Source organism: Harpia harpyja, chromosome 6 (genome assembly GCF_026419915.1).
Source record: "Harpia harpyja isolate bHarHar1 chromosome 6, bHarHar1 primary haplotype, whole genome shotgun sequence".
Taxonomy (NCBI): Eukaryota; Metazoa; Chordata; class Aves; order Accipitriformes; family Accipitridae; genus Harpia; species Harpia harpyja.
This window is the reverse complement of record NC_068945.1, coordinates 21,836,033-21,863,053: the sequence shown is the minus strand read 5'-3', so window position 1 is coordinate 21,863,053 and position 27,021 is coordinate 21,836,033. Positions and strand designations below refer to the sequence as shown.

The 27,021-nt window shown below is 37.7% G+C and overlaps 1 protein-coding gene across 2 annotated transcripts in view; it reads right to left on the bottom strand.

The window, feature by feature from the left end:
- TRIM24 (tripartite motif containing 24) overlaps window positions 1-27,021 on the bottom strand; it is a 67,447-nt gene that overhangs the window by 4,663 nt on the left and 35,763 nt on the right. Inside the window, exons 3-17 of one of the 2 annotated variants that reach the window (XM_052790349.1) lie at window positions 26,425-26,572; window positions 23,932-24,064; window positions 22,498-22,614; window positions 21,227-21,341; window positions 20,382-20,528; window positions 16,299-16,416; window positions 13,315-13,579; window positions 12,505-12,673; window positions 10,765-10,944; window positions 8,772-8,907; window positions 6,897-6,969; window positions 5,372-5,540; window positions 4,588-4,901; window positions 1,699-1,831; window positions 215-289 (exon numbers count right to left, since the gene is read on the bottom strand). In XM_052790349.1, coding sequence (XP_052646309.1) covers window positions 215-289; window positions 1,699-1,831; window positions 4,588-4,901; window positions 5,372-5,540; window positions 6,897-6,969; window positions 8,772-8,907; window positions 10,765-10,944; window positions 12,505-12,673; window positions 13,315-13,579; window positions 16,299-16,416; window positions 20,382-20,528; window positions 21,227-21,341; window positions 22,498-22,614; window positions 23,932-24,064; window positions 26,425-26,572 — 2,292 coding nt within the window. Of the gene's footprint in view, window positions 1-214; window positions 290-1,698; window positions 1,832-4,587; window positions 4,902-5,371; window positions 5,541-6,896; window positions 6,970-8,771; window positions 8,908-10,764; window positions 10,945-12,504; window positions 12,674-13,313; window positions 13,580-16,298; window positions 16,417-20,381; window positions 20,529-21,226; window positions 21,342-22,497; window positions 22,615-23,931; window positions 24,065-26,424; window positions 26,573-27,021 lie in introns of both variants that reach the window. The other variant, XM_052790350.1, reaches the window with a different exon arrangement.

Genomic DNA, 27,021 nt, shown 5'->3' with positions numbered 1-27,021 from the left:
TCTTGGGGAATTTTACTAGCAAATCCCCTTCCAACCCGACGCTTCAACTTTTAACTCCCCTTCAGACAGTTTTAATAAAATTAAATACGTTTAATACACTCAATGTCTGGGAACCTTAACTTCTGATAATGGACTGTGATGGGACATAAAAAAATCCATTAGAAACATGCCAATTATGCTACTAACATAAAATGGAAGGAAGTGAGGTACATACTGTGGGAGGAACTGGATCTTGAAAAGCAAGACTCATTTCATGACAGTAGAGGTACAGCAGCAGCCTTTCACACTTCTGTGTCAAGAAAAATAGATAGCCAAGTAATTAGAGAATCCTACATGATCTGTTCTAAAATAACAAACTACAGAAAATACCAAACAGACGCTCAGTACTCCCTCAGTGCCTAAGCAGGACAGTGAGCACGGAAACTGTATTTGGAAGCAAGATTAACTGTCATAACTAGTGGCCTACAGTATTCCTTCTCTGCAATAGATACCTCATTATCAACTCTCAAATGCATGCTATGAAACCTCATACAGTAACTAACAGTGTTATTCAGCATTTGCTGAGCCCAGCAGACATTCCAGGGAATAAAAGAGCATGCATGGCTCTCAGTGCTTTACAAATATTCAGAGATAGCAGTCATATTTTTCCTCATCTGGGTATAACTGCTCTGTAACTGCAAAGGCTACGGTGCTTTTTGTTAGCAGTAGGAAGGGGTATCTTTTCTTTGTGTACCCAAATATATTAAACCGGATCTTGATCCTTGAAAGAGATTCTAATAATAGTTTTGTGTGATTTCATGCTTGCTGATCTTTTATCAGAATATTTACAGCACAGCACTTATAACTTACATTTAAAGCAAATACAAACAGAGCTAGCTTTTTTCCTTTTAGATAGCAGCACATGTAAATAATGGTTCTACAGGTAGACCAAAAGACCGCCAATAAATTACTAATTTCAGTGTATTTACAGCAGTTGCCAGGTGAAACCAAGTAAAACACTGCTGAAAGTTTCCAATACAGCTCAAAATCGCTTAAAAAAAGTTTTAAATAATAATAGAACAACTACAAAGAAATAAGAAAAATAAACAGAAAAAACCCAAGAATCCAAAAGTTTCTGTCAAGCAGTTCAACTGTCTGCTCAAAGGCACAATTTTTTTCTTTTAACTCTGAGGTTTAAGGGAAAAACAAAAGTTGGAGACCCACTGCTTGCTTTGTAGCTTTTCCACCAGACTATTCAAAGCTGCAAAAGGATAGCAGTTATTTCCAGAGACTTGTGTTAATCTCTGCAGGATCAGTATTGTATGTCTGTATATCTTCATTGTGAAAGAACCACCTTAATTTTTTAAAAGGATGTTGACAAAGTGCTTTAAAGACTAAAACCATTAGTTGATAACGTCAATCTATGCCAAATTTGGAAAGCACAAAGACAAAAAAATTCTCAATGCAAGGTCACTGTGTACAAAAGCTCTGTTAGAAACAGCACTTGGTAATTCCTAGAACACAGTCCCAGTTCAGAGCACCAGATCACAACCACTTCTCTGACATTCATCATGTGTTGTTCAGCATGTTTACACGAAGGCTGTTATCATCTCAGAGCTTATTTAAGAAGTTAATTCTTCTTTTCTACCACCACTTTTTAAAAGACACATACGTTTCAGAACACAAGCAGCAAGATGACAGTACTCGTTTTATCCTTACCCTGCGGTCTATTGGCGCCAAACCCACAGTGTCTTCCAATTTTCTTTTTTCAGAGCTGTGAGTGGGTTTATCACAGTCATATTCAACTTCTGGCTTGGACAAATCCCGACAGAATGTACAAATCCACTCTCCACTAAAGAAGACAAACAGACACATTGACCTCAGTGATGTAGCACACTCTTGACAAAAGGCTTTCCACATTTTTCTGGATAAGTTACTCATCTGTGGGGTGTTTTTTCCTGCATTGTGCGTTGTTTCGTTGTTGTTGGTTTTTTAAACCCTACAAAAGGCAGAGACTGCTGGTAAAAATGCTTTATTAGAACTTTGTTTCCTTTTTAATGGCACTGGTGTCATAACAGAAAAATGGTTTGTCATAACAGACAAACAGTGTCTCCCGTTGTTAGTACTGAAATTTTTCACTTGAACTTATAGGATTCAAGCAAAGCACTATTAGGAGTTCTGTTTTCTAACTACAGAGAGACTGAAGGAATCGCATAGGCCGAACAGAAGGAAAATTGTTAGTGTTATATGGCGAGAACTATATATTCTTTCTACAAGCTTGATCTACAACATATTACTACTCTACATAGATTACCCTTGAAAAGATTTTTTTGAAAACTGGAAATTCTTCACTCCCTAAAACTTTCAGATGTTCCCAATTTTATCAGTTAGTCTAAGAAAACCCTATAGATTTAAATGACAGCATAAGATTATGACAAAATTAGTTCTGCAAGCTATGTTCACTGGTGCTCTGATACAATTTGTGAACCTCAAAGTTTTCAAAAAACCTATGAAGAGTCTATGGTTTTAATATAGTTCTCCACAAACGAAGAAACTTGTATGCTTGCAGATAACCACAAGAGGGCTGAATTGTACTTCTTACGTAGCAGACACAATTCAGCAATAACCTGTTATGAGATCTAACTGTGTGTATTTACTCAGAGGTATGTTATTATAAGATCTTTGTAAATAGGAAATAGTTTCTGCAGCGCCTTTTAGTTCAACAGTAAGGCACAAGACTTTCCAAGTTAAAAAAAAAAAAATCTTACTGGTTTTTATTCAGAGTAATCCAAAGATTTCCATCATCTGCTAGTTGTAGCATACAGTAGTGAATAATGGGTATTTTCCTTCAAAGAGACTTTTACCTTCTACTGTCTTAACTTGATGGAGTTATTTATGACAGTGTGACCTCTGTGCTTGGACTAGCATCAGAGAAATGATCTGGCAGATACACAACAATAGATACAAGCCGTGATCTAAAGATCTTATGATACAAGAAAACAGGAAACGCATGAAAGATGGAAGGAACGATGCATTTAAATATCCCAGAATCCAGAAGAGTGTGGTGGGTTAGATTGAAGGAAAAAAAGATGCAGTGACCTTGTAAATCTATAGGGGAAATTGTTCTATCCACCTGAAGCAAGAACAAAAAGCAATCATTAAAGTAGTAGACTGACACTGCTGACATAATAATAAAGGAATTATTTTGTGTGTTTGAAGGAACAAGAGACCAAAGTTTGTTAAGACGACTGTTACAGCTGTAAAAAAACACCACAAAGATGAGAACACAAACCTGATACATCTGAAACCAGGAGGGAAATTAAGCTAACTATGGTTCTGAAGTCCAGGAACACAGAGCACTTGTATTAATATGCACCTTTACAAATCTGAACACTTGTCAGAAAAGTTGTTTTTAGCTCCCTTGCCCCTGGACATCATCTCAGTTTCCACAGAATGATCCAGTAAAAAAGAGAAATGTTAAAGACTTATTCTTGAAACTTTAATTTTAATAGGAACAAAGCCTTGTAAATACATCGTTATCTACCTGCTTAAAGATTATTTTTTTTCTTGTCAGAAAGGCACAAATGTTTATTAGTTTAAGTGCTCACTGTAACTTTAGCAGGGTTTTTCTTATGACAGAAATCTGTAACATAGCATCATTTTATTAAAAAACCCAAGGAAAAAACCCCAAACCCCCAAATCCCTGTAATTTGTAGTTTTAAAAGGTAAAAGAAACATTTTTATGTAACATTTCTAGTGACATTTAAAAGAGTAGATATGCTTGCAGAAGTATGCTTGTTCAGAGTAGCACAGAGATAATCAATGTATTAAACTAAGTTGCTATCCCAATGTTTTACACCAGCAAACTATGCTGATATTTAATAAGAAAACTTAGTATTTATAAAAGCATTAAACAATGTGCGTGTTATGACAGATGCTTTTATCCTGTAATACTAATAAGCTTATTGCATGGCATTTGCATGTTGGAACACTGCAAAATGCCATTTATTTTAATCAAAGACACTAATTCCAGAAGCAAACGCCAGTAATTCTTATAACAACAACCTATTAAGAGTGCATTTTGAAACTCAAGAAACTGAGTAGTTGTTTTGTAACAGCCAATCAAGAAAGCCTACTGCTTGTTTCAACATTGAACGAGATGTTACTAGAAGACGCCAGTTGCTACATCCCATGCTTGGACTGTAGCCATGTTTAGCAGTATAGATAATAATATATTTAATACTATATTAGCTTAGATTTTTCTTTAAGTTTTGTATTATTATTAAACAGATGTAAATCTTTTATGTCATCCTTAAAACATTTTATGACATTGGTAATTCTGTAGCCCAATTTTAATAACAGACGCCCTAGATGTAAGCGATCTTGCTTAATTGACAAATAAGTGAAGAGTTTTATTATTGTGACTGCCAATCTGTAAAGTGAAACTGGAGTTTCAAAGCAAATTCCAATTTTCACCAATTAATAAAACTTCTGTATTCAAGAACACACTGCTTGCTTTGAGGCTGAAGCTTCTCGTACTGGGCTTCACAATACAAAGCTTATGCCTTTTAATGCAAGTTTAGATGGAATTGAAGGGCTCATAATTACCTTGGAAAGCTCATCAATGTAGGAACATGACAAGAAAGATGGAATACTTTGGGACACTTCTCACAGCAAAGGAGCTCCCCTCCATTTTGACATACTGCACACCAGTCTTCGTTGGGATCATCCTCTTTTCTGCCCTCCCCGATGTGGGAGGAACCTATCCATCCTGTCTTCCCACTGGATGTGTTCTCCTGCAGTATCCCTGGCTGATCACCTGTGCTGTCCGGTGCATCTGTTCTTAAGACAGCTTCATCAGAATTGGAATTATGATTGCTATCTAACAGCAATGAAGTAAGTATGCTTCTTGAAAAGGTCGCCTGTAAGAAGAAACAAAGGAAGCCAGATTATAATATTTATGTGAATTTGCACGAACCTAACAAGTAAACTGACCAGAATTACAAACTTACATGCAAGCAGCCGTACAACTTGCAACATAAATAAAAAACAAAACTTATCTTTGATACCCCCAAACTCTAGCAACCTTATTTGTGTATATTACTGCACTATAATTAGAAACACTTCCTAGCACCACATGAAAATTTGATGTTTGCAAGCTATTTCCTGTCTTCCCAGGTTTTCAGTGGGTAAAAGCAGTCTGATCACACCAGTTAATTGAATTGGCATTAGAGCTAGTCTGATTTTGAATTTCACCTCTTCCTTTTATTTAGCTTTTTAGTTTTCCCCTAAAAAAGTCCCCAACAGAATATTAATAAATTATTTTATTCCCCATAAATGCGAAATACCCTCCACCAAAGAGAAAGGAGATCTTTATAAGTGTTAACATTACATTCCGAGGCCGGGATTCCTCATCCGTTTCCTGCTTCACTATAACAATTGGGAAATCAAAGTTCTCATTTGGTGCACTTGACTCCTGTTTAATTCTGATCGGCTCCAACATAACAACTGGGACTTTGTGTGTAGAATCAGCTCCTGGTGGCCTGCTGGAGGAGCCAGAACTGTAAATGACAGACAGAAGCAGGAAAAAAGAAAATTAAGAGTCAGAACTGGACACCTTTTGTACAGTGATGCTTTCTGAGACCTCAGGATGCTAATCCATTTTGCTGCTTTGAATCCTGAGCACTACAGTATTACTTTTATAGAATATGACATCCAAGTTTATTTCCTTTCGTGTACGTTGAAAAGGCATTACAAAAAGGGAAAATTTAATGGTGCAGTTCCAGAACTAGAGAATTACTCATGGTTTGACTTCCCATTAGTGCAAGACTTGCAAATAATCTCCATTTCTTTTAGGTCATACACAAAAAAGTGCTTCAACTGAACATTATCCCACTTCAGAGGAGATGCAGCTGTATTTTGGGGAAGGCCAGTGTCTCTCCAGAGCTGAACTGATCATTGTAAACCACACAAGCGAAGAAGCCAGATAAAACACATATTTACATTTCTTGGAAGAGTTTTCCAGCCTTACAGCTCTACCAAAACTGGGCCCCTACTTTTAGAACTAGATCTGTCCTTTTTTCATGTGTTTAGTCATAAACAAACTAAAAAATACCAGCCTTTTTTTTTAATAATAATGAAGAATTTTAAATCTAACAAAATGAATTCAAGCAGCAGCAGATAGAATCACAGTTTTTAAATGCAAGTAAAAAACTCTTCAAACATTTAAACAGTTCATAAGAGTCCTTCACAGAATTTACCATGTAAATGGAATAGAGTAAAAGGTATTCTATATTAAAAAGCATCTGCATTTCCAATTTGAGTAGGATGAATGTCATCTGATTTTTCTCTGCGTGAAAAATTAATCTCATGTCAGATGTACGCTCTAATTTATTGGAACACATTAATGGATCTGCACTCTTCAAACAACATTGTGTAAACCTATTTGTTCATTAATATTCCATCACTAAGGGGTAAAAACATTTGTGTAGACACTCAGTAGTTATCTAGTACTCACTTAACTAACTGTATTATGGCAGAAAATTCTTAATAACCCTCTTTGTAACATCAGTTCCTTAATCTGAAGTCATTTATAGTTTCACGAGGACTTTCAATATGCAACTTTTTCCTTTGGCTGATTTTTCTGAATTTAAAACCTAATTTAGAATTGGCGTTCTTTTAATAATGCCAACCTAGCCATCATTTACAGAGCTAACATGTTTTTAGATGTGCTATTAATACATTACAAATGAAATCACTACTTTTAGAATGCAAAGAGCGCTGTAATAACCATCAGGCCTGGCCTGTTAACAGAGAAGGTGAGGCAGTGACTTCTATATGCATTAACGAGAGAAGAGACTGAGGCATGTTCTGTGGAAGTGGAAGTTACATTTTCTTCTCTCCCACTCTTTCCTTACCTCTCTCTGCTCCCAACACTGGAGGCACTGGGTGAACGAATTGGAGGGTGTATATTTGTCACACTGACTCCTCCTGGGATAGAAGAATCGGGTTAAAACAAAACACAGGTCTGTGCCAAGTCCAAGATGTGACTCAGAAGTACACAGGTTTTGGGGAAAATTTCTCCTGCAGTGTCATTTATTTAACTCGTATCTCATTTAATACAAATTCAGAAGAGGATGAGAAGCATGGGATAATAGAGGGAAGGAGAGGAATAAAAACAGGCCCATTGCATGTAAGCAGGCTGATAGGTCAGTACCTTTGCCTGGCTGACCCCTCCACTTGATCACTGCAGTTTGTTTTGTCTTACCTTATTAAATTCTAGCAGATCTCTTAGGAGATCTGCTAGGAAGCTTTAAGCCAGATGAGCTAATGAGTAGAAAGAGGTCTGGGGACCAGATATGAAAGAGACCAAAGGTCTGGGGACCAGATAGCCGAAAGGCTTGCGAAGGAATTTTCACTGAGCATTGGTTCTGAGAAACCAGAGTGGGCTCCTTGTGCTGCCCGTGAATGCATTATCCAACTGTCTCAGCTCATCTGCACAAGTGCGTGAACACCACGCGAGTGCACGAACATTGCATGAGTGCTTACTGGGAACTCACGCTCACATAGCTTCATTACAGGCCAGACTGGGAAATGGGAGTAAGGAGTAGCTGCTGATTGCCACCAGGCATGGTGACAGGAATCCCCTGGGTCCTTCAGGTCCCCTACACTTAGCTACTGTCGTGGTTTAACCCCAGCCAGCAACTAAGCACCACGCAGCCGCTCACTCACTCCTCCGCCCTCCCAGTGGGAAGGGGAGGAGAACAGAAAAAAACAAAGTAAAACTCGTGGGTTGAGATAAGAACAGTTTAATAACTAAAGTAAAATAAAATATAATAATAACTATTATAATAGTAATAAAATATAATTAATAATGATTATGATTATGATGATGATGAAGAAAAGGAATTTAACAAAAAACCAACAAACAAACAAAAAAGAGAAATAAGTCCCAAGAAAATACAAGTGATGCACAATGCAATTGCTCACCACCCGCTGACCAATGCTCAAACAGCGATCCACCCCTCCCAGCCAACTCCCCCCGGTTTGTATACTGAGCATGACATTCTATGGTATGGAATGTCCCTTTGGCTAGTTCGGGTCAGCTGTCCTGGCCGTACTCCCTCCCAGCTTCTTGTGCACCTGCTTGCTGGCAGAGCACGGGAAACTGAACAATTCTTAACTTAGAATAAGCACCACTTAGCAACAACTAAAACATCAGTGTGTTATCAACATTATTCTCACACTAAATCTGAAATACACTGTACCAGCTACTAAGAAGAAAATTAACTCTATCCCAGCCGAAAGCAGGACAGCTACCCATAACAATAACTTCTGTGGTCAACCTGTGTCAGGGCTGCACTACCCTTCCAGTGAAAAAGATTTTCTCATATCCAACTGAACTTCCCAAGTCACCATTTGTAGTCACTGTCTCCTGTAACATCCTATCTTGCTTTTTTCAAATACTTGCCTCTTACCACAGCTTCTAGGTTTTAACTTGGCATACCCCTAAGAATGCCATTCTTCTATGGATTTCTGTGCAATTTGCTAAAATCTACTATGTTTTTCCCTCCATGTTTTTAAGATCTGGCCACTTACTTTTGTTCACAGTGCTAAAATATTGTCTCAACTTTACCTTCTACTAGGGTTTCCTACAACTTTGTCTTCATTTTTGTATTTCTCATCTTTGATATAAAACAGAAGTAATTAATTCTGATGTCAGTGTTAACATTGCCACATTAGATTTTTCCATTACACCACTTAAACAGATAATTGCACCACATTCAAATTACCTGAGAGGCCTGGTGATGGTACTGATGAATTTGGTGACTGCACAGTTCTGTTCGAAGGGGGTTTTGGCTGATTCTGCTCTGCAGTGCCATCCTTCCTTACAACATTATCCAGTGTGATGTTTCCTGAACAATCAATCTAAAAGGTGTGTAAGAGAGGGGAAGCAGTTAGTGTTGGGAGGGGAAAACCCCCCCCACAACAAAACCCCTCAAAACCAACAACAAAAAAACACTCCATGCCTCTGCCATACTGTTATTTTGAAGGTGAAGACCAAAATGCATTTCACCTAACTTTAGCCATCCAAAAAGTGAGGTGGTTAATTTAAAACAGGTCATCTTGCTTTCTCTAAAAAGAAAAGAAATGGCCAAATCCAGACAGTGCTTCATTTTAAGATCAGATGATTCTGTAAGGGCCAATTTTTCTCCATCAGCTACAGAGGAGACTTATATCAGACAGGGAGCTTTCACACACTGAAGTAGGAGATGAATTTTTACCTCTATACCTTCTTTTGACATGCTCATGTTATATACTCTAAAAAAGATAGTAAGCAATACACAAACCACCCATTAATCCACTAGTGCTGAACAGGACTGGAAGAACCTCAAAGGACACTGAATTCTATCTAACCCACATACCTTCTGGGCAGGGGCTGTGCATATGGGACTCAAAATGCAAACAGAAAACCAACACTTGCTCTTTCCACCCACAGCCCAGGCCAGACAACTGCACTCTGTTTTAGGGGCTCCCAAATTACCATTCTAACTTTCTGTAAAAATTAGACATTTTGGTTTGATAAAAAGAGAAATGTCCTTTTGAAATGTTAGGGGGTTTGCAATACATAAGATCATGTTTGATAAGAAAACAGGTCACCTTGGTATCAGTTTTCTCAATTATCCAGACACCTCACAAATCCACTGCTATCAACTGCATTGACTACTGAAACTTCTATTTATAAGCTAGACTTATCTGAAGTGGATGCAGAAGCCTCTGCTAGGTCAGCATATTTACGGTGATTTGGGCCATGTATCTTAATAGCATAAACTTAACCAAATACAAGTAGAAGAGTTCATAACACTGTGCACAAAAATCAGTATGCTAAAATGTCTCACAGACTCAGTAGTTTTATGATCGTGTTGTGCAGTTCACCTTAAGCCTGACAGATACTGTGATTCTGTACTCTATGTACTCTATTTAAAAAAATAGAACACTTTAATCTGATAATTTATTGGTGAGAACAAAAGACAGGTGGGAGAAACAGGGACTAACAGCAAGATATGACTAGAAAACCATGACATTTCAGATATCTACAAACCTTAGATCACAAAAATAGGCTTGGCAGTTATTTGGAAGAATAAAGTCAACTGACTAAAACTCAACAGCTCTAACATGGACCTCTGACAAACACGTACCAATCAGAAGAAGCTACGAAAAAGAAGTTTAGAAGCTTAAGAAAAGATCTTATGATGCTCCTTCCATCACTGGCTCACAGGCATGTTAGAGGATATATAAAGAAAAGCAGTACCAAAAGGAAATTATATAAGGAATATAGCCAGTATACCAACAATTATTACCTACCTAAGATAGCCCTTTCAATGAGTTAAAAATATATTTTAAAAAAAAGTTAAAGATTTACCAGAAATACCATCAGCAAACCAGTGCCATCTATGGACATCGGTGAACGAAAACTAAGCTAACTCATTTTTGTTAGTATCATCATGGGGGCTGGGGAAAAAATACGCAGCATCCAAATAAACAAGTCCAATTACAATTACAACCTGCAATGTTATTTTTCTTAGTTGTCCTAACAGCTGGCTCCCAGAACAGTTCTGATTATTGCCAGCAACATGTAGGCAATCCTGCATTGTTGTTTTCTAGAACTGTCTCATTTTGACAAACAGAGCAAGAATTTCAGTCTAAAAGGTTTCTACTTCTCACAAACATTAAGACTTACTTCAAAATAGAATCCATAAAACATTGCTCTTATGTTACACTTACATCAGGAAGAGATGGTAGATTGTAGGAGCTTCCCACTGGAGAACTCAAATCTATCACAGGGGGACCATATGTCTTCCCATCACATCCTACAGCACTAGTGACTGTGGGGCTGGAGGGAGTAGATGTTGTGCTGCTAGCGGTTGAAAGGGCAGTTGAAGTTTGTCCACTACCGATCTGCCACTAAAAAGACAAGACGATAATCCACAATTCAGCATTATTTTTTTTCCAGAGATCACATCTACTGCATATACTGGTTCCAACTCAGCAGTTAAACAAGCAGCTTAGTTCAGGAAGCTCAATTCAAACAAAATCCTGATTTACTCTGAAGTTATCTAATTTCAAGAACCAACCTTAGAAGACAAGGGAAGATGACAAGTAGTTGAAAACTATGGGTAGAAGAAATAAATGTGAATTCTTCAATTCAAAGCTGTATCTCAACATTAAGTATCTATTAATATTTCATGCTGCATTGACAGTGTTGTGGGAGAAACATAACAGTTTTAGCACAATAAAAGTATTACAGATAATAGGCTGAATGCACAACTGCTCCAGTGCTTTATTAAGTAAATAGCTATAGTGTCACTTGGACGCCATCAAGTATTTGATGTTGTGCTTCCCTTAACAACTTAAAGCGATTAAGAATTTGAAACACTGACTGGATCTCCACCCACGTATATGTTTAACACCATGATATGAAGTGCACAGTCAAGTCAGACAAAATTTCTTTCTCATTTAGACGTATGCAGTTTTCAGTGACTTTAATGGGATTTCATGGCAACTGTAGGTGAAATTTGACTCTGCTCAATTCCTTTTTAGTCAGTTGTTCTATCTACTGTTTCGAGGTTCAGAAAGACATTATTAGATAATGAAAATACTTGAAAGAAATGCTTTCAGACAGGTGAATATTCCTTTTCAGAGGCACAGACTAGAAGTGACTTCATTTTTTGTTACTACAGGTTCTCTTAGATATTGTACAGCTTGCTTCAATTTAGTTGGAATTAGTTCTCTGACATCATAAGCATTGCTAACATGAATGGTATTACTCCACTTCTCAGGTCACAGATCAGATTCATTTGATTCTTCCCTGCTTGCCTCTAGGGACATGATTTTCTCCTTCCTTCTACATACCTAACAACTCATGGATTAATATGCTTTTTAATAAAGATTTGCCTTCCTGAACATCCAGAAAACATGATGTGTTTGCTTCTGCCCCAGTTCAGCTGCTGATTAGCTGGGTACTGATCAGTCTAACTCAGCAAAGGTCTCACAACTGTGCACTTTGTTTTCTCTCCTGATCTGTAAAAGTTCAGATTTGGCATACTCTGGAGAATGGTGGCAGGTATAGCTTTTTAGTCAAGCTTTTACCTGGTTCCTAGTGAAGTCACTAATATCAAGCTAAATAGTGGGATTTTCTATTTTGTCTTTTCACTGATTGTCGTGTGCAGACCATGGCCATGTTAAGTTTTGCATGTGGCCAGAAATCACAGTAATAACAAACAAGAGAATGAAACACCTACATAGCACACACAGTGGCTCACTTCTGTAATGCTTCAGCTGTTTAGAACTGTCAAAATGAAAGAAACTTGACAGTTATCTCATTAAGAAAACTGTGGGCACCTTGTCATAGAGAAAAATGCAGTCTCTGTTCTACCTGAAAAGCACTCTAGAAATGTAAGATGATATAAAACGCATTTGATGTTTTATTTCTATATGGCCAGTGAAAAGGAAAAGAAACTCTACCTGTTTTATCGCTTGCTGTGCCAAGAATGCCATTTGCAATGGGCTGGGCTTTATTGCTTGCCTTGGTAGGTTCTGATTTTGGGGAAATCTCATCTGTTGTGCAGGAAGAGCTGAACCATTGGACTTGGAGCTATGATTTTGAAAATGAATCAAGCGCGGAGGTGCCTGCATGAAAACAAACAAACAATTCTGCAAGTTAGCCGATACCTATTCAATGTTCCAGAAATTTTTACCAAGTGGTCCTTTTAAAATTCTGAAAATCTTAACTAGTTAGATGCAAATAAATAGTACCACACCATTTATCTGATTGGTCAAACAACACATTGATTTTCAATGTTAAACCCAAAACCTAGTAGATGGGTTTGAATTATTCTGATACAGTAAATACAGATACATCACAGGAGCCAGTGAGAGTATTTCCAACTTTGAAAGATATATGGGCGAATCACAGAGTTTTATGCAAAAAAGCCTTGGAAAAAAAATTAATGACAGATTCACTTTTTAATCATTTGACAAAAATACAAAATATGTAGCTCAGCACTATATATGGTTGGATACCATATGATTTTTTTTTAAATGAATAAAAACAGGCTGAGTGCTATCACACATTTTCCCAGACAAGTTTAAAATGCCCATTCAATTCTCACTAAAGAAAATGTTCCCTAGCCCATTTACATAGCTGTGTGCTGAAGGTGAAGCTATCTGAAGTTATGTATCTAGACTTAATTTCTTTCTTCTTATCTTTATATACTTTCTCCTTCAGTGCCATGGGAGAAAGACAGTCGTCTTTGGAAATAGTCATAACTTACCTGATGAGAAGCAGGAGGCTGCTGCATGGCTCCTGGCATTCTTGGATTTGGTAAACCTACTGGACCTGCTCTGCGTTGAGCTTGCTGTCTCTGAGCCATGACCTGTTGCTGCATGTGCTGAAGTCGGAGCTGAGCTAAGCTTATCTGTGTTGGAAACTTAGACAGCTGGTTTGAAGGTAAGCTGCCTGGTGGCTGTAAGTTTGTTTCCATCACGGGGCTCTTGGGCATATGTGGTGGGGTTTCTTTATCTTCAATTACCAAAGAACCTAGTTTAAACAAAACAAATAAAATTAATACCAAAATACTGCAGTTAGCAGAAATGCTATTTTTCACAATGAGTTCCTTTTATACCACGTGGTCATCATTCATTATTGTAATGTAAAGAATGGATGAACATGAGATAGAGGACTCCATTTATTTTGTTTGTTTCCCTGAAAAAAAATGGTTCCATTTTATAGCAAACTGTCTTGTGCTGCAGCCTCCTCTGTACAGTGGATTCTCCTAGGAAGGTGTCCTGGCCTCTCCAGAAGAGCAAGGGAGCAAAGTTTCAAAGGGAAAGAGTATCCTGATCCAATCACCTGATTAAAAGATTTAACTGTATCATAAAACTTAAAGGTATTGTGATCCTTTCTTGCCTCTGAGTCAACATCATGGAATACTCAAATGATACTCTCAGTTGCTACACACCACCAATTCTAGGATGTGATGAGCACCTCCAGGACATGTTTTATTTCTCTCCACTGACTCAGAAATTTGACTAGACAGGTAACTTTGAGATTAATGCTGGGTGAGAGATTTTATCTGAAGAGACATATAGTGTGATCACATGAAACTGTCATGTAAAATTCTGGCTACCTCATCCAAGACACATGAATTCCAACTACAACAGAGTTTGATTTGATTCAAGGAAATAGCACACTGTACAGGAAAAGACAAAGATACATTCTTTGTTTAAAAGAGTGAAGTAGGGGAAGTTACGGTCCAAGACCAAGAGTTAAAAATTTCAATGATCTGTGGAAGGTTGCACAACAGCTTTTCAATACAAGTGGGAGATAGACACCTCATACTCCCTTCTCTCCCAGACATTTAAGCCTGCTTCCCAGGAGAGTTCACCTCCTGAGGTAGGTACACCACATGGCAATTTGACAATCCCTGTTACAGCAGAACTTGAAATCACCCTCTGCCACTTCTCTCCTCATATCCATCAGTCTCTGTGGATCCTGTGCAGTCTAGCCCAGCTCATTTTGGGGTAGATTATCTGAAGGAGGAGGAAACTTCTTGTATTTTATATTCCTCTTTTTCATCCCAAGAGCTGAGAAGCTATGCAAGTAGCATCATTCTAGTCTCCTATCTAGACGTAGACACAGAGGGAGTCTAGGCCAGACAACATACTGTAGTGCAGAGTAGGGCAGAAAGCTAACAACAATACTATTTTCATACTGACACTTGGTAATTTTGGTGTTGCATACATTTTAATTATGATTCTACCACTTCAGTCATTAATAAAAATATTAAATATGCTAAACAAAATGGAAAAAAACTACCAACCTATTGCCTAATACACTGTATAAAGCCTGTAACAGGTCTAGTCAGTGTTTCCCATAAAATGAGCAGAGAAAAATGCAGATGAATAATACTGCTTCCCATATACAGCTGTATGAAATATTTCACTACAGTCAAAATAGATCTGTTTTATTTTTTTTCTCTAGAATAGGAATTACCTTGACAAAGAATGGTATTGACTGTACTACAATCAACTGTCAAACCCATACCGCACTTTCATTCTGTTCTCTCCAAGTCTAATTACATCTTCAAAAATCTTTCCAGCCTTAACATCTGTGGTATAGCTACTTACCCAAAGGAACTATAGAGAATGATTCCCTTCTATTATTCTAGAAAACTATGGGTTATCATACAATTTGTGGAATTAAAACACTTTAAATGTTGTATTTTTTTTCTTAAATACATTCTGAAATCCGTAAGAGAGCTATCCTATTAGTGTACAGATGCTGTCACCTTGTCAGCAATATGCAGCCTGACTAGAATTCAAGCCATTCCCAAAGTAACTTGTTTCTTTACTCAGACCTTGTTTTATTTTTCCTTCAGTGGTTCTTAAATCTCATTTATCTACAGAAATTGAACATGTCTGATCATAAACCTAACAGCCTAAAGGTTGTGATTTCTGAAACCAGATAAACGTGATCTGGTTTTATCTATCACTTAAATAGATAAACTGTTACAAGAACTCCTATGCTGATCTACAGAGGTACCATTTCTATCGTAGCACTTTTCAGAATTTAAGGGAACATATTTCGGCAGCTCATTAAATAAACAAAAAAAAAAAAAAAAAAAAGAGCCCCAAAACCAAACACAAGAAAAAGCCCCCTCTTGACAAGCATCATCTCAATTTAGCAGCAGTTCACAGTTATCACCACACAACTTGACAGTCAGTTTCTGGAAACAAGAGATTCACTTTTGATTTCTTTCCCAAACAAAATTATTTACAAAGAAGGAACTTGGAGAATTTCCCTGCTACCATCCAATGTCCTGGTGTGTGGGGAAAGGAGCTTGTTCACCTTAAAGCACTGCCTTAACACTTTCTTTCTCTGCCTTTGTAGAGAAACATACACTTGCACCTCTCTGTACATTGGTAGAGCTGTTATAGATTGTAGAGGGTTAGAGATTGTGTTCCTTGTTTCAGAAGGCAGAAGGCATGCGTATTGTCCAGGAAACTGAAAGCTGCTATTGTCACCAAATCACACCTACCATTCAAGCAAGGTAAGTTTGTTAATACTTTATCATAAGTATTCATAAATAATACTTCTTCCCATACGATACACTTTAAATGTCTTCTACAGGTAAGGAAATAAATCTAACAAAGTAAACCAAGAAATTAATAGTGTGGAGGTCATTTATCTTCACAGAAAGCAAGCTGCTTTCAAAATAGGATGAAGACACCAAAGGGCTAATAAAACCTTATCATACCTAGATTGAAAATGTTTTGAGCCCAGAAGCTAGGATCACAGTGAAACTGGATGGTATTGTTAGTCACCGGTGAAGCATCACACCTTGCTCGGAGAAGATACCGTAGTCGATATGTAATCTGAAACAGGAACAAAACAAGATTATCTTTTTCTCTGGGGCCAGAGCCATGTATCCAAACAGCATAAAAAGTCTTGGAAAAAAACCCAAAACCCAGAACAACAACAACAAAAACCCCCACACCACAAACCACACCAAAAAACAACAGCAACAAAAAAACCCTGAACAAGCACCTAGAGAATTGAGGTGAAAGACAGAGAAATTTGTCCAAGCTACAAATAAGAGAGATATTCTTAACATCTTGCCCTTATTCCTAAAGTAGTTTTAAAAAGCAATCAACTACAACCTAAAAAAAATGAATTATTCTCCCCTATAGAAATACATATCCTTCCACAAACTTGGTCATTACGTTCAATGACTTGAACTACATGCAAGTGAAGTACAAATTCACATAACCATTGTTGGGTTCCCCCCCAAAAAACCTATGTTAGCCCATTCAGTTTTCTTCCAAAGAAATGAAACTCATCCTTTTGGCAACAAGTATCATCACAGGGAATTGTCCTTTGTAATAAATTTAAGTTTTCTTCAGAAACCCAAAGAAGAGATTTTATAAACTTTATCTTTGAAAACTCTCAGATTCACAGGTATTTTCAGACTCTTCCAACTCCTTGGTTCCAAAGGACTGCACTATGATTGCATTACACAAGCAGAATACTCTATCAAATGCTCAGTATTTATCTAGTTCCTAGAAAGAAAATACTTTCTTGCAGTTGTTTCAGTAGAAATATCTGACACAGGCACTAATTTTAGAATAACACACAGCAGATACAGAAAAAACTTAAGAGTTCAACAGGTTTTTTTCTTGACTAATAGATTATTTCCTGGAAAAGTTCAAAAGACGTACTTGGCAAAATCATCTTACCTGTTTAAAATGATACTAGTTATCTTTTACACAGGAATTTTAGAAGAGCTTCAAGTTTTTTCTTTCAATTTTAGGCAGGTCAGTCTTAGACCAGATACAAAAAACATTTAGCAAGACTTAAATATTTTAATGACCATGGAAAATTATGTGCACTCTTTTGAAAATAGATTTCCTAGGATTTCTGTGTACGCTACCAAAATCAAGTATACTACACTATAGAAATTCTAGTCTTTTGTCCTGTCAACAATACTGGTTGCACACATTTCTTGTCATAGTTTGCTCCATAAATTCCTCCTACTGTGCACACATACATATTGTAAATAAACTCATGACTAGACTAGTTACCTCCTGTCAGTAATAGCGGTAGCTACCAGTGTTTTGTTCATATTGGAGGACTAGGCTGGGAAACTGATGTCTTCCAGACATTGCCTCCTAGCTCTGACTCTGCATTTAAGCCTGCTGGGCATTCCTCCCTCCTAGTTTCACGTGGTTGGATATGCTGGAGCAGAAGTCTCACATGCTCCTCTATGCATCACTGTTTAGGAACAGATTTTCCAGATATCCACAGACAGGTTAGCTACTCAATGCCCAAATAACACCACCTTTCAGCAAAAAATCAGGAGCCTAAAGCTCATCTGTTCTTTTGAAAAATATTTCTCATTTGCTGAGGCTTTATGGGCTGGATGGTCTTTTTCTTCAGCTGCAAAATGTTTGTAAGATTAAGATGCCTGCAACATAACTTGTTTTCTTACTCACATAACAGAAGTCTTTGTGGCAACACTAAGCAATTACAAACTACATGACTCAGTTTGATGCCCTTTATCTCTATTGTGGTGGTGCATTCCTTCCCCCTCTCTGGGCTGACCTACGAACTCGGGACGTCTCGCTAGGCCTTAGCATAACTGTAATGAGTTGGGCGGTTAAGCGTCCCTTGACCGTACCAGGAACTCTTACATGGCTAAGACAGGGAGTCGTGCTGACCGTTCCAAGGACTCCTGCTGCCCAGCGGAGGCGGGGAACGGGAGCAGAGATAACTTGGTCTCTCCTGACAACCTTGGGACATATCTCAGTCCGCTCCTAACTGCCTTGGAGCAGCCCCTATCTGAATCTTAATTCATTCTCTGACAGCCCTGGAGCCGTCCTTATCTGAAGCGTAACTCATGCAAAATGGTATCAGCACAGCTGGAATTGCAGTAATTTGCTGATGACTAAAGCCTATCATCTCCCAAGCCTATAAAGCACGGTACTAAGTGAGACCCTTTGAGCTCTCCTGGACCGCAATGGGCTCCCTCTGAGCGGGACACCTCTCAGAGCTCACAAACTTTTCTGTTTGAGAAGATGGGAGGTCTGTCGCCGAAAGCCAGCAAGACTTGGGCTGATACCCTCCACTCCTTGAGGCTCGACCCTTTGCCCGTTGAGAAAGATGATGAAGCATTTGCTGTGAATATTTTCACTGAGCTCAAGGGGAATTTTTAACAGGTATACCTCTTGTAGTCACTTACATATATCTCTTAGTGTCTTCATGCATGTGTGTGTGCTAACCTGAATATTCTATAGCAAGTATATTACAAACATTGCTTTTCAAATCTACACCTAAATTACTGTCCTGAACTTTATTCGACTGTGAATGAATCCCAGGCTGCTATTATACTCATAATCCCTTTAGATATAAACCATTGCCCAAGTCTGAGACTAGGAGTTGATCCAGCTGCACCTAGACTCCAACAGGAGTTTAGAAAGCAAAGGGGTCTTCTCTGAGCCTGATGACTCAACGGGAGGGTCTCCCCTACCTTTCTACATTCCCAATCTCTGTAAAAATCATGAAAAATCAATTCTAACTCAATTTTTCTTTGTATGTTTCTCTTTTACCCTATTGCATCTTTGGTCTCTGCATACATAATTTTAGTTTGATTCTGACTTAATTTTCCTTTGTGCATTTCATCCATGTATTAAGTAATAGAGTGAACCTTGCCATCGAATTCTGTGAAGTCATGCTTTTATATAAGTTCCTATTAAATCTTTTTTTTTATTAATACCATTGGAGGTGATTCTTTAGGTGAACTAAACCCCTCCATTGCACGACATCTATGCAATTAAAAAAATATGACTTGCTGAGGCAGTATAAGGCAGGCCAAATGAATTTAACTACTTGAAGTAAGCTGATAAAAAGCAAGTAATATTCCACTATCTGCTATAGCCTGCAGAATTTTAATGGGTAACAAAAAAAAAGGGGGAAGAAAAAAACACCACCCAAACCCCAAACCAACCCCAAAAGCAACCAAACAAAAAACCCACTCCCACCCCCCCAGTAGGTTCTCAACTAAGCAATGAGAAGAAGAAAAAGCTTTGTGATCCAGGTATAAGAATTGGAAAAAAAGGGATCTAGCATCTTTCCTCAACATTGCCACAGATTTCTGGCATCAGGCTAGCACAATCTAGTAACCTCTGGACAAATCATGGTCAACTCTTTGTCTTTTAATTCAAGTCTTTTAGGATTTCTGTTCATCATGAGCAGTCAGCTTAGTGAGTCCACATGCACTCAGATCTTAAGTCTCCTTATTGCATTGAAATATTTAGCTTCATAACTCTGCACGGACAAGCAAAAGCCTCAATTCAGTTTTATCAATTTAAGACTTTTAGTGGAAGATGATTCTGACAGAACAAAGCAATACATTGATTTCTACATTAAAATGCTGGATATCAGACTCTACAATTTAGAAATACCATCTTTCTCTGAACTCAGAAGCTGTAACAAGTACTGAAAAGAACCTCAGTGATGATGTAGGACATGCAACATTTTGCCCAGTGTTTCACTGCCTCATGGTTTTCACTCCAGAGAAAAGTTGTCCCTACTTCTGCAGATCTACAACAATGCTATGGTAGTGTAATTCTCAGGAGAGAATCATGACCAGAGAGCTACATTATTAGAAACATTCTTTATTTATGTTTGAGAGAAAACCATGAAAAACTATATACAAATATTCCAATTAGCAGAAAGTCATTACAAAGTCTAATTCCCTAGTGTTACTGACAAGCGTGTGCGTGCCTATCTGCCTTGACTATAGTCTTTAAGTAAATGGAGAGAGGTATCTTCCTAACCTTACCAAGCGTTTGCTGTACAGTAGTGCTGTGCTGCTCCCACTGGAAACTGCCCATTTGGAAAAATTCATGACATGTTCCAGCTGTTTAGAGAGACCTGCCACTTCCTGTTGTTGCTGCAGAAGTTTCATCCGATGCTCTTTTGCCAGAGTCTGCAAGTAGAAAGGCAGTTCCAGTCAAAGGGTTCAATTTACAGTTAACAGGCATTAGCTTTCACATTTGTAACTCACAATGATCAAGTGCTTTCACATAGCTCTCCTAAAAAGCACTCCTGCCCCCTGACTGCAGCTATCAAACAGAAAAGTCAGTATACATTTATTCAAGATATCAGCAGTTTCTGTGCAGAATCCCATTTTCTCTTATGACACATTTTCGTATGTGTATATGTATGTGCCATTCTATACACACCCACTTTCTAAAACACAATTGAAGGCAATATTTTTCCAGGTATGCATTCTAGACAATTCTCTCTCCTTTGATTTGCTATTGGATTGCTGAATTTATGAAAAAATCTGACCGCAACACTTTTGTGCATGATGCATAGAATTATGACTTGCAAAAGCATGGAGAAAGAAACCGGGCTCAGAGACAGCCCTGATTCACAAAGCAGGGAACACAGATAATAATTACAAACAAAACAACATCCACCCCCCAAAAAACAAACCCTCCTCCCTTTCCCCACCAAACCCCCACTTGCTCAAATGCCTTGTGTGGGACATCTCTCCACTTTGGAACTGCAATAGGACACGCGCAGGTGGCTAATGCTAGATATGGATTTTATTTTAATGTGAAACTACACAAAAAATATTAAGAGTGACATTTTTGTTTCTTACGATAGAAACAAAATTACCTCCAACTGATGCAGTAGAGCTTTTCCCTTTTTATTTATTTCTACCATCAGTGTAAATATGGCAACTTTAATATCCTGTTCCACCTGCTTTTGATTCTGATTCACTTCAAGAATTCTGTAAGTAGACAGTATAGAAAATAATGTTCTTTAGCTCACAAACCCACCCTCCAAACAGTATAACCACCCCCCTCCCTATTGCTGAGACTGCAATATTTCTTGGTCATATGCACCAATTAATACATATACCATCAGATACTTATAGTCAGGAAAATTACTGGGAGAATTAGAAAGAGCAAGTAACAGTGACCTATAATAAAATTAATTAACTGGTGGAAAATTCTAATGCCGTAAGTCTAAAATTACTGACATCTGTCACTGAGAAAAATTAAATGCTCATTGTAATTGAAATTCTTGATTTTTAATTGGCCAGCACATTTCTGGAATGGCCCATGGCAATCAAAACTGTTTCAGTCTAATTTCCATCTAAGGTAGAATGCCACTCCAGAAACAAAAACAATAAACAGATTTCCTCATTTAGCTATTTCACCAAGAGTACTCAAACTCGTAACAGCAAAGTATATTCTTATATTGTGAAAATCACTTCTGCTAAGATGCAAGGGAGAATAACCACTTAGATGCAGCAAAAGAAGAAAAGGGTCTCTGCTGTTTTTTTCCATCTCCACCATCCTCAGAGACAGACAAAGAGAGAGGAAAAGTTAAAGTTGCACTCAGCATCCCGTACTGTGTTGAATCTTCCTGGGTACTGCCTTTGAACTCTGCTGAAGGAGCAGTTACAAAGGCCTACTGCAGCACACATTTTACAGATTTATTTTTCTCCTAGGTTTGTAGTACCGAGTGAATACAGCCCCAAGCATAAAAGTATTACATAAGTCTTCAAATATGTGTCACAAGCATTATAATGACGTGAGTCATAACCTTTCACTTTCTAAGAGGGATCTACACTAAGAAAATAAGTATGTTGATGGTGGGGAAGAATATAAGACTGCCTTCTACAGTCTTTATTGCGTAAGTTGTTTTGCTGCACCCAAGCTATTGCTGCCCATTAAGTCCACAGGCTGAAGAGAAGAGTTACCCAACACAATCAAGCACATTAAACAGTCACTAAGACAAACTGAAGATTTTAGAGTTTCTCTTTCTGGAAGCATAAAAGGAGAGAGGTACAAAATGCAATAATCTAAACATTTCAAGAAATCACAGTGTATGTAAAGTTGCCCTCTGTGTCAGTTTTAACCTCAAATTCCGATACATACCTGTTTTGGATCTGCTTCCCTGTATATTTTATGTATTTAGTCTTCTCCATTAATTTGGTGATTAGTGTCTCAATGATCACTTTCTGGTTCTGAAAAGCTTCTTCTATAAACTGGTACCTGTAGTAAAAAACAGTGAGTATTTACACATGCAAAAGGTGTGATATACTTGCTAAAAAGCAGAGTGCCTTACAAAAGAGTTCTTTAATCGAATAAAGATGCTGCTCAAGTCCATAATTTAACTGTCATCATGGAAATATATCTCAGCAAATGCTGATATATTTTATTTATAATATAGCTGAATCTATAGTATATATTTCCTGTCTTTTTTTTTTGAGAATTTATGATTTTCATAAATATGAAGGGATATTGCGTGACCAAAGCCCAATTATAGCAAAAGGAAAATTAATGTTGTGCTGTAGTCATCACTTTGTAAGTGAAAGTGCATGTAAGCTATTACTTCATACAAGATAAGGTTGTAGAAACAGAAGAAAGAACAGAGATCGCCGAGTCAGTAGAAGTCAGCAACATTTTAAATCAAGGAACTGAAATCATCAACAATTTGAGGAAAAAAAGAGGTGGCACATTCTGAAAGGGATATAAATCCTAAGAAAAGGAGAACTGAAGAGAAAGACTGCAACTCTGCAAGAGCAAGGTTTAGCCTGTTCCAGGGAGAAAAAGTGGTCACCACCTCTCTACCTATTGATGTTCACCTGGTCAGGCAAGCAAGTTCTTTGGGTGGCTGCATCAGGTATAGTGAGCATATTAATATTTAAGCTAAGAGTACATCTGTCCCAGACCACTACTATATGCATTAGCCAGCCAGATTATTGTCTTGTACCCAGAAGTTGTATATAATCCTGCTCTCCAGCTTCTGTGGCCGATAAAGAGATGACCAAAGAACAGCAATCTGAAGATTTCACTGTTATAAATAGTGTTGTCAAAGTACAGTATAGCCAAACTTTAGGTTTACTCTTCCTTTTAAAGGGCTCTTCACAGAAAAAATATATCCATTTGCTCCATTCTGAAATTGTTTGGTAATGTTCTATTATATAATCATCTTGTTGAAGAACAAATGGAGAAGTTACAAAGAAGTGTACAGTTGCATAACACAGCCCCTGTGCTTTCTAAGGACTCTCTGATGACCTGCACAGCAACAAATTCTATCCAAATAACTTGACAGTAAAGGAAGCTCATGTGCTTAAATCACCAGATTAACAACTGGAAAAATTAGGTTTTATTCTGAACTGTCACACACTCATCAGCCACGCTCTTTTTGCATACAATCTCTATTTATGTGTGGGCTTCATTTCTGAGCAGAAAATTTTATTTTGCACTTTTTTCACCTGACTGTACTCCATACGGCTAGAGCTACAATCAACTTCAAGCTATCTTCCTGTATGTGAGTTGCATAAAAGATACTCTTTGTTTCGATACCTGTGCTCTTTGTGCTCTAGTAACTGACAGTCTCGGCAGGTCAACTTGTCACAGGTTTCACAATACAACTTCAACTGCTCCTTTTTGTGATAAGGGCAAAACACAGGTCGCTGACTGGTCACACCAACTGCTTCTGTGAATAAAGGAAGATGTCAGTCCAGTCTCCTGAAATTACTAAAGATTTGCATTCTCCTGTTTTTCCTTACCACATCCCTCACCTAGATGCTAGAAGTGTGTATCAGGCCACCTAATCAAGAATATAACAGCTGTAAGCTCAAACTGCAACGTCTCACTCTTGATCAAGCATGGAGCTAACACCTTCTCTCATGGAAAATGTCTAGAACCTATTTTACCATAACTTATTATGGTCGCACAAAACTATTTACAAAAGGAGTAGCCAGTACTGTTGCAGTTGCAAAAGACATTGCACAACCAGCAAGTTCCTTTCTTAAATGGAAAAGAGGATATTGCAGACTTAATTCATTGCTCTGTCTTCTTAGTCAAGTGGGTGAAAGGGGGTTTGAAGATACCAAGACACAGGCATTCAAAAGCATAAAACGTACAGAATATAATAACCAGAAGTTACGAATGTCCCTTCAGGACCCCATTCTAAATGGGTGCGAGGTCTCACTTCAGTTTCCAGTAAGCATATGCCAAAGAGCACAGGAAACACCACCAGATGATAGAATTGAAAACTGTTCTTCAAACAATTTGACTGACAAAGCCTAATTTCTTGTTGGGTTGGACACTGAGTTCATGAGGATTATATTGCCTATAATGAAAACTGGCTTCACACCGCAGCCCATCCTTAACTGCAGATAAATAAGGTCCCTTCTCCATACCTATTCATTTATTTATTTTCATGAAACCTGGAAGAAGTTATTTTCCAATCTGTATCGTTCAGTCAAAATTCTTTGAAACTGACCAGCAGACTCAGAGGAGGCCTGAACGCACAGAGAACATTCCCACCACCAAGTCACGTTCAGCCTAACAGTCAGACAGTTTTGCCTACTGCTTTTGTCCTCTCCTGAAAGTACACTCAGTACTCACTTTTGATTAACCACATCTGAAAGTGGGATACACAATATAGTGCATATCTCCAAAGTATCATACTGGAAGCTACCCTTTGAGCAATAAAGATTACAGAAGTGAAAGTCCACATTATATACAAAATTCACAGGACTAGATATGATGGAATGAAAATAAATATACATTATAATACATATTTTATAACAATACATAATAATTTATAAAAATTATACATATATATACACACACACACACGATAAATCATGCAAGTCCAATGGACTTTTTAGAACCAGTAGAATGTTTATCAGCATCCTATTATGTTTATGATTGTCCTACAATGCCACTAAAAGACAAGACGCAAAGGGCATAAACTGAAACAAAAGAGGTTCTCAATGAATAAAAGTACAACCTTCTTTGCCATGAGACTAGTCAAGATTTCTCAGAGAGGCTGTACTGTACGCCACATCCATCCTTGTTCGTTCTCAAGGCCCAAATGGATAAAGCCCTGAGCAACTCGATCTGATCTCATAGCTGACTGCTTTAAGCAGGAGGCTGGACTAGATCATCTCCTGAGGTCCCTCCCAACCTGAATTATCATAGATCCTACTGAGGAAAAACACTCCAATTCATAAGATAATTCCCTTAAACATTAATGAAGTGTTTAAGGCAAAACATTTCAAACTTAAAATATACTTGGCTAAAACATGAATTCTGGCACACTGTATTGCTAACAGAGCATGCTTTATTATCAGAGTGCTGAAAAAGTATAGTCTATTAGTGCTCCTTTTGCAGCAGCATACAACAATAAAGTTCATATAAACCATTTGGTAGACCCTTTAGAAAAACTAGAGCAGCCAAATGCATAAAGAAGTATTTTCTGCAGCTGATCTCTAAAGTCTAGACAATAATTTGCAATCATACCAGGTGAAAGATAAAAATCTATGGGTATTTATTGTTTTAAAACACTTTGCACAAAAATCACATGAAATACCAATCTGTAGGGTTTCTTACCACCATGCAGCATATCTGACAGAAAAATGGCTGTCATACACCTAGCCATGACAAAGTCTCCCTTTTCAGCAGCTACATTCTAATGCATCTAATGCTTAAAATAGTTTTCTCTTTTATTAGCTGGATCTTAAGAGATCCACTTAGATGGAAAGCAGCCAAAAAACCACCAGAATTTATTCAAATGGTTGCAGCCTTCAGCAATGAAATTGAAGTAAGTGACTGGGAGGCAGGAAACTATTAAAACATATCCATTACCAACCAGAAAAATAACATGGTTCCACTAATTCATATGCACCAAAGGGTTATATCATAATGAATCTCTCCTTCTACATCTACTAGAATTAAGGAACACAATTTTTGAAATTTATCACTTTAAAAAGAAATGTGGTGGCCTAATACAGTATTCCAATGTAGACACACATTCCCTGTGAAATTATAACTCAAGTGTGTTACCTGGAGATACTTCCTCTTTCTGTCTTACAGTATGATCCTTTGTGAATTTAACCCTCTGGTGAGCTCTGATGCAGGTCTTGCACAACCATTCTACACATTCCACACAAAACCCATTAGCTTCTGCATTATCTTCACAGCTTGTGCAGACCTGACATGAGGAAGAAAAGGTAGCTGTTAAAATAAATATAAAATATACATACGAGCTATCGTTCATATATCATCAGTGCACTTTTACAGTTTTCTGAAAACAGTGAAATGAGAACGGAAAACTGCCTGAGGGACAGGAACACTATAAATAACTGCATAAAAGTAATCGAATGTGACTTTTCAAAGAAAGTGGCCATTTTGTCAGTGTTACTCTAACATCTTTACCTGACACAATAAAAGTCAAACCATTACTTTCTGCCCGACACTGCACACTTAGAAGCTATATAATGTTTACTATATACAATATGCTCTTGTGAAATGTTTACTAAAAGACACAACATGATCAGCACTGCTCTGATTTTAGAAGCCTCCCTCAGTTTACACAGACGCTTTAATTTTAGTTTCTGTTCACCTGCTTAGGAGTTTCAGAAGTACACACAGTATTGAATA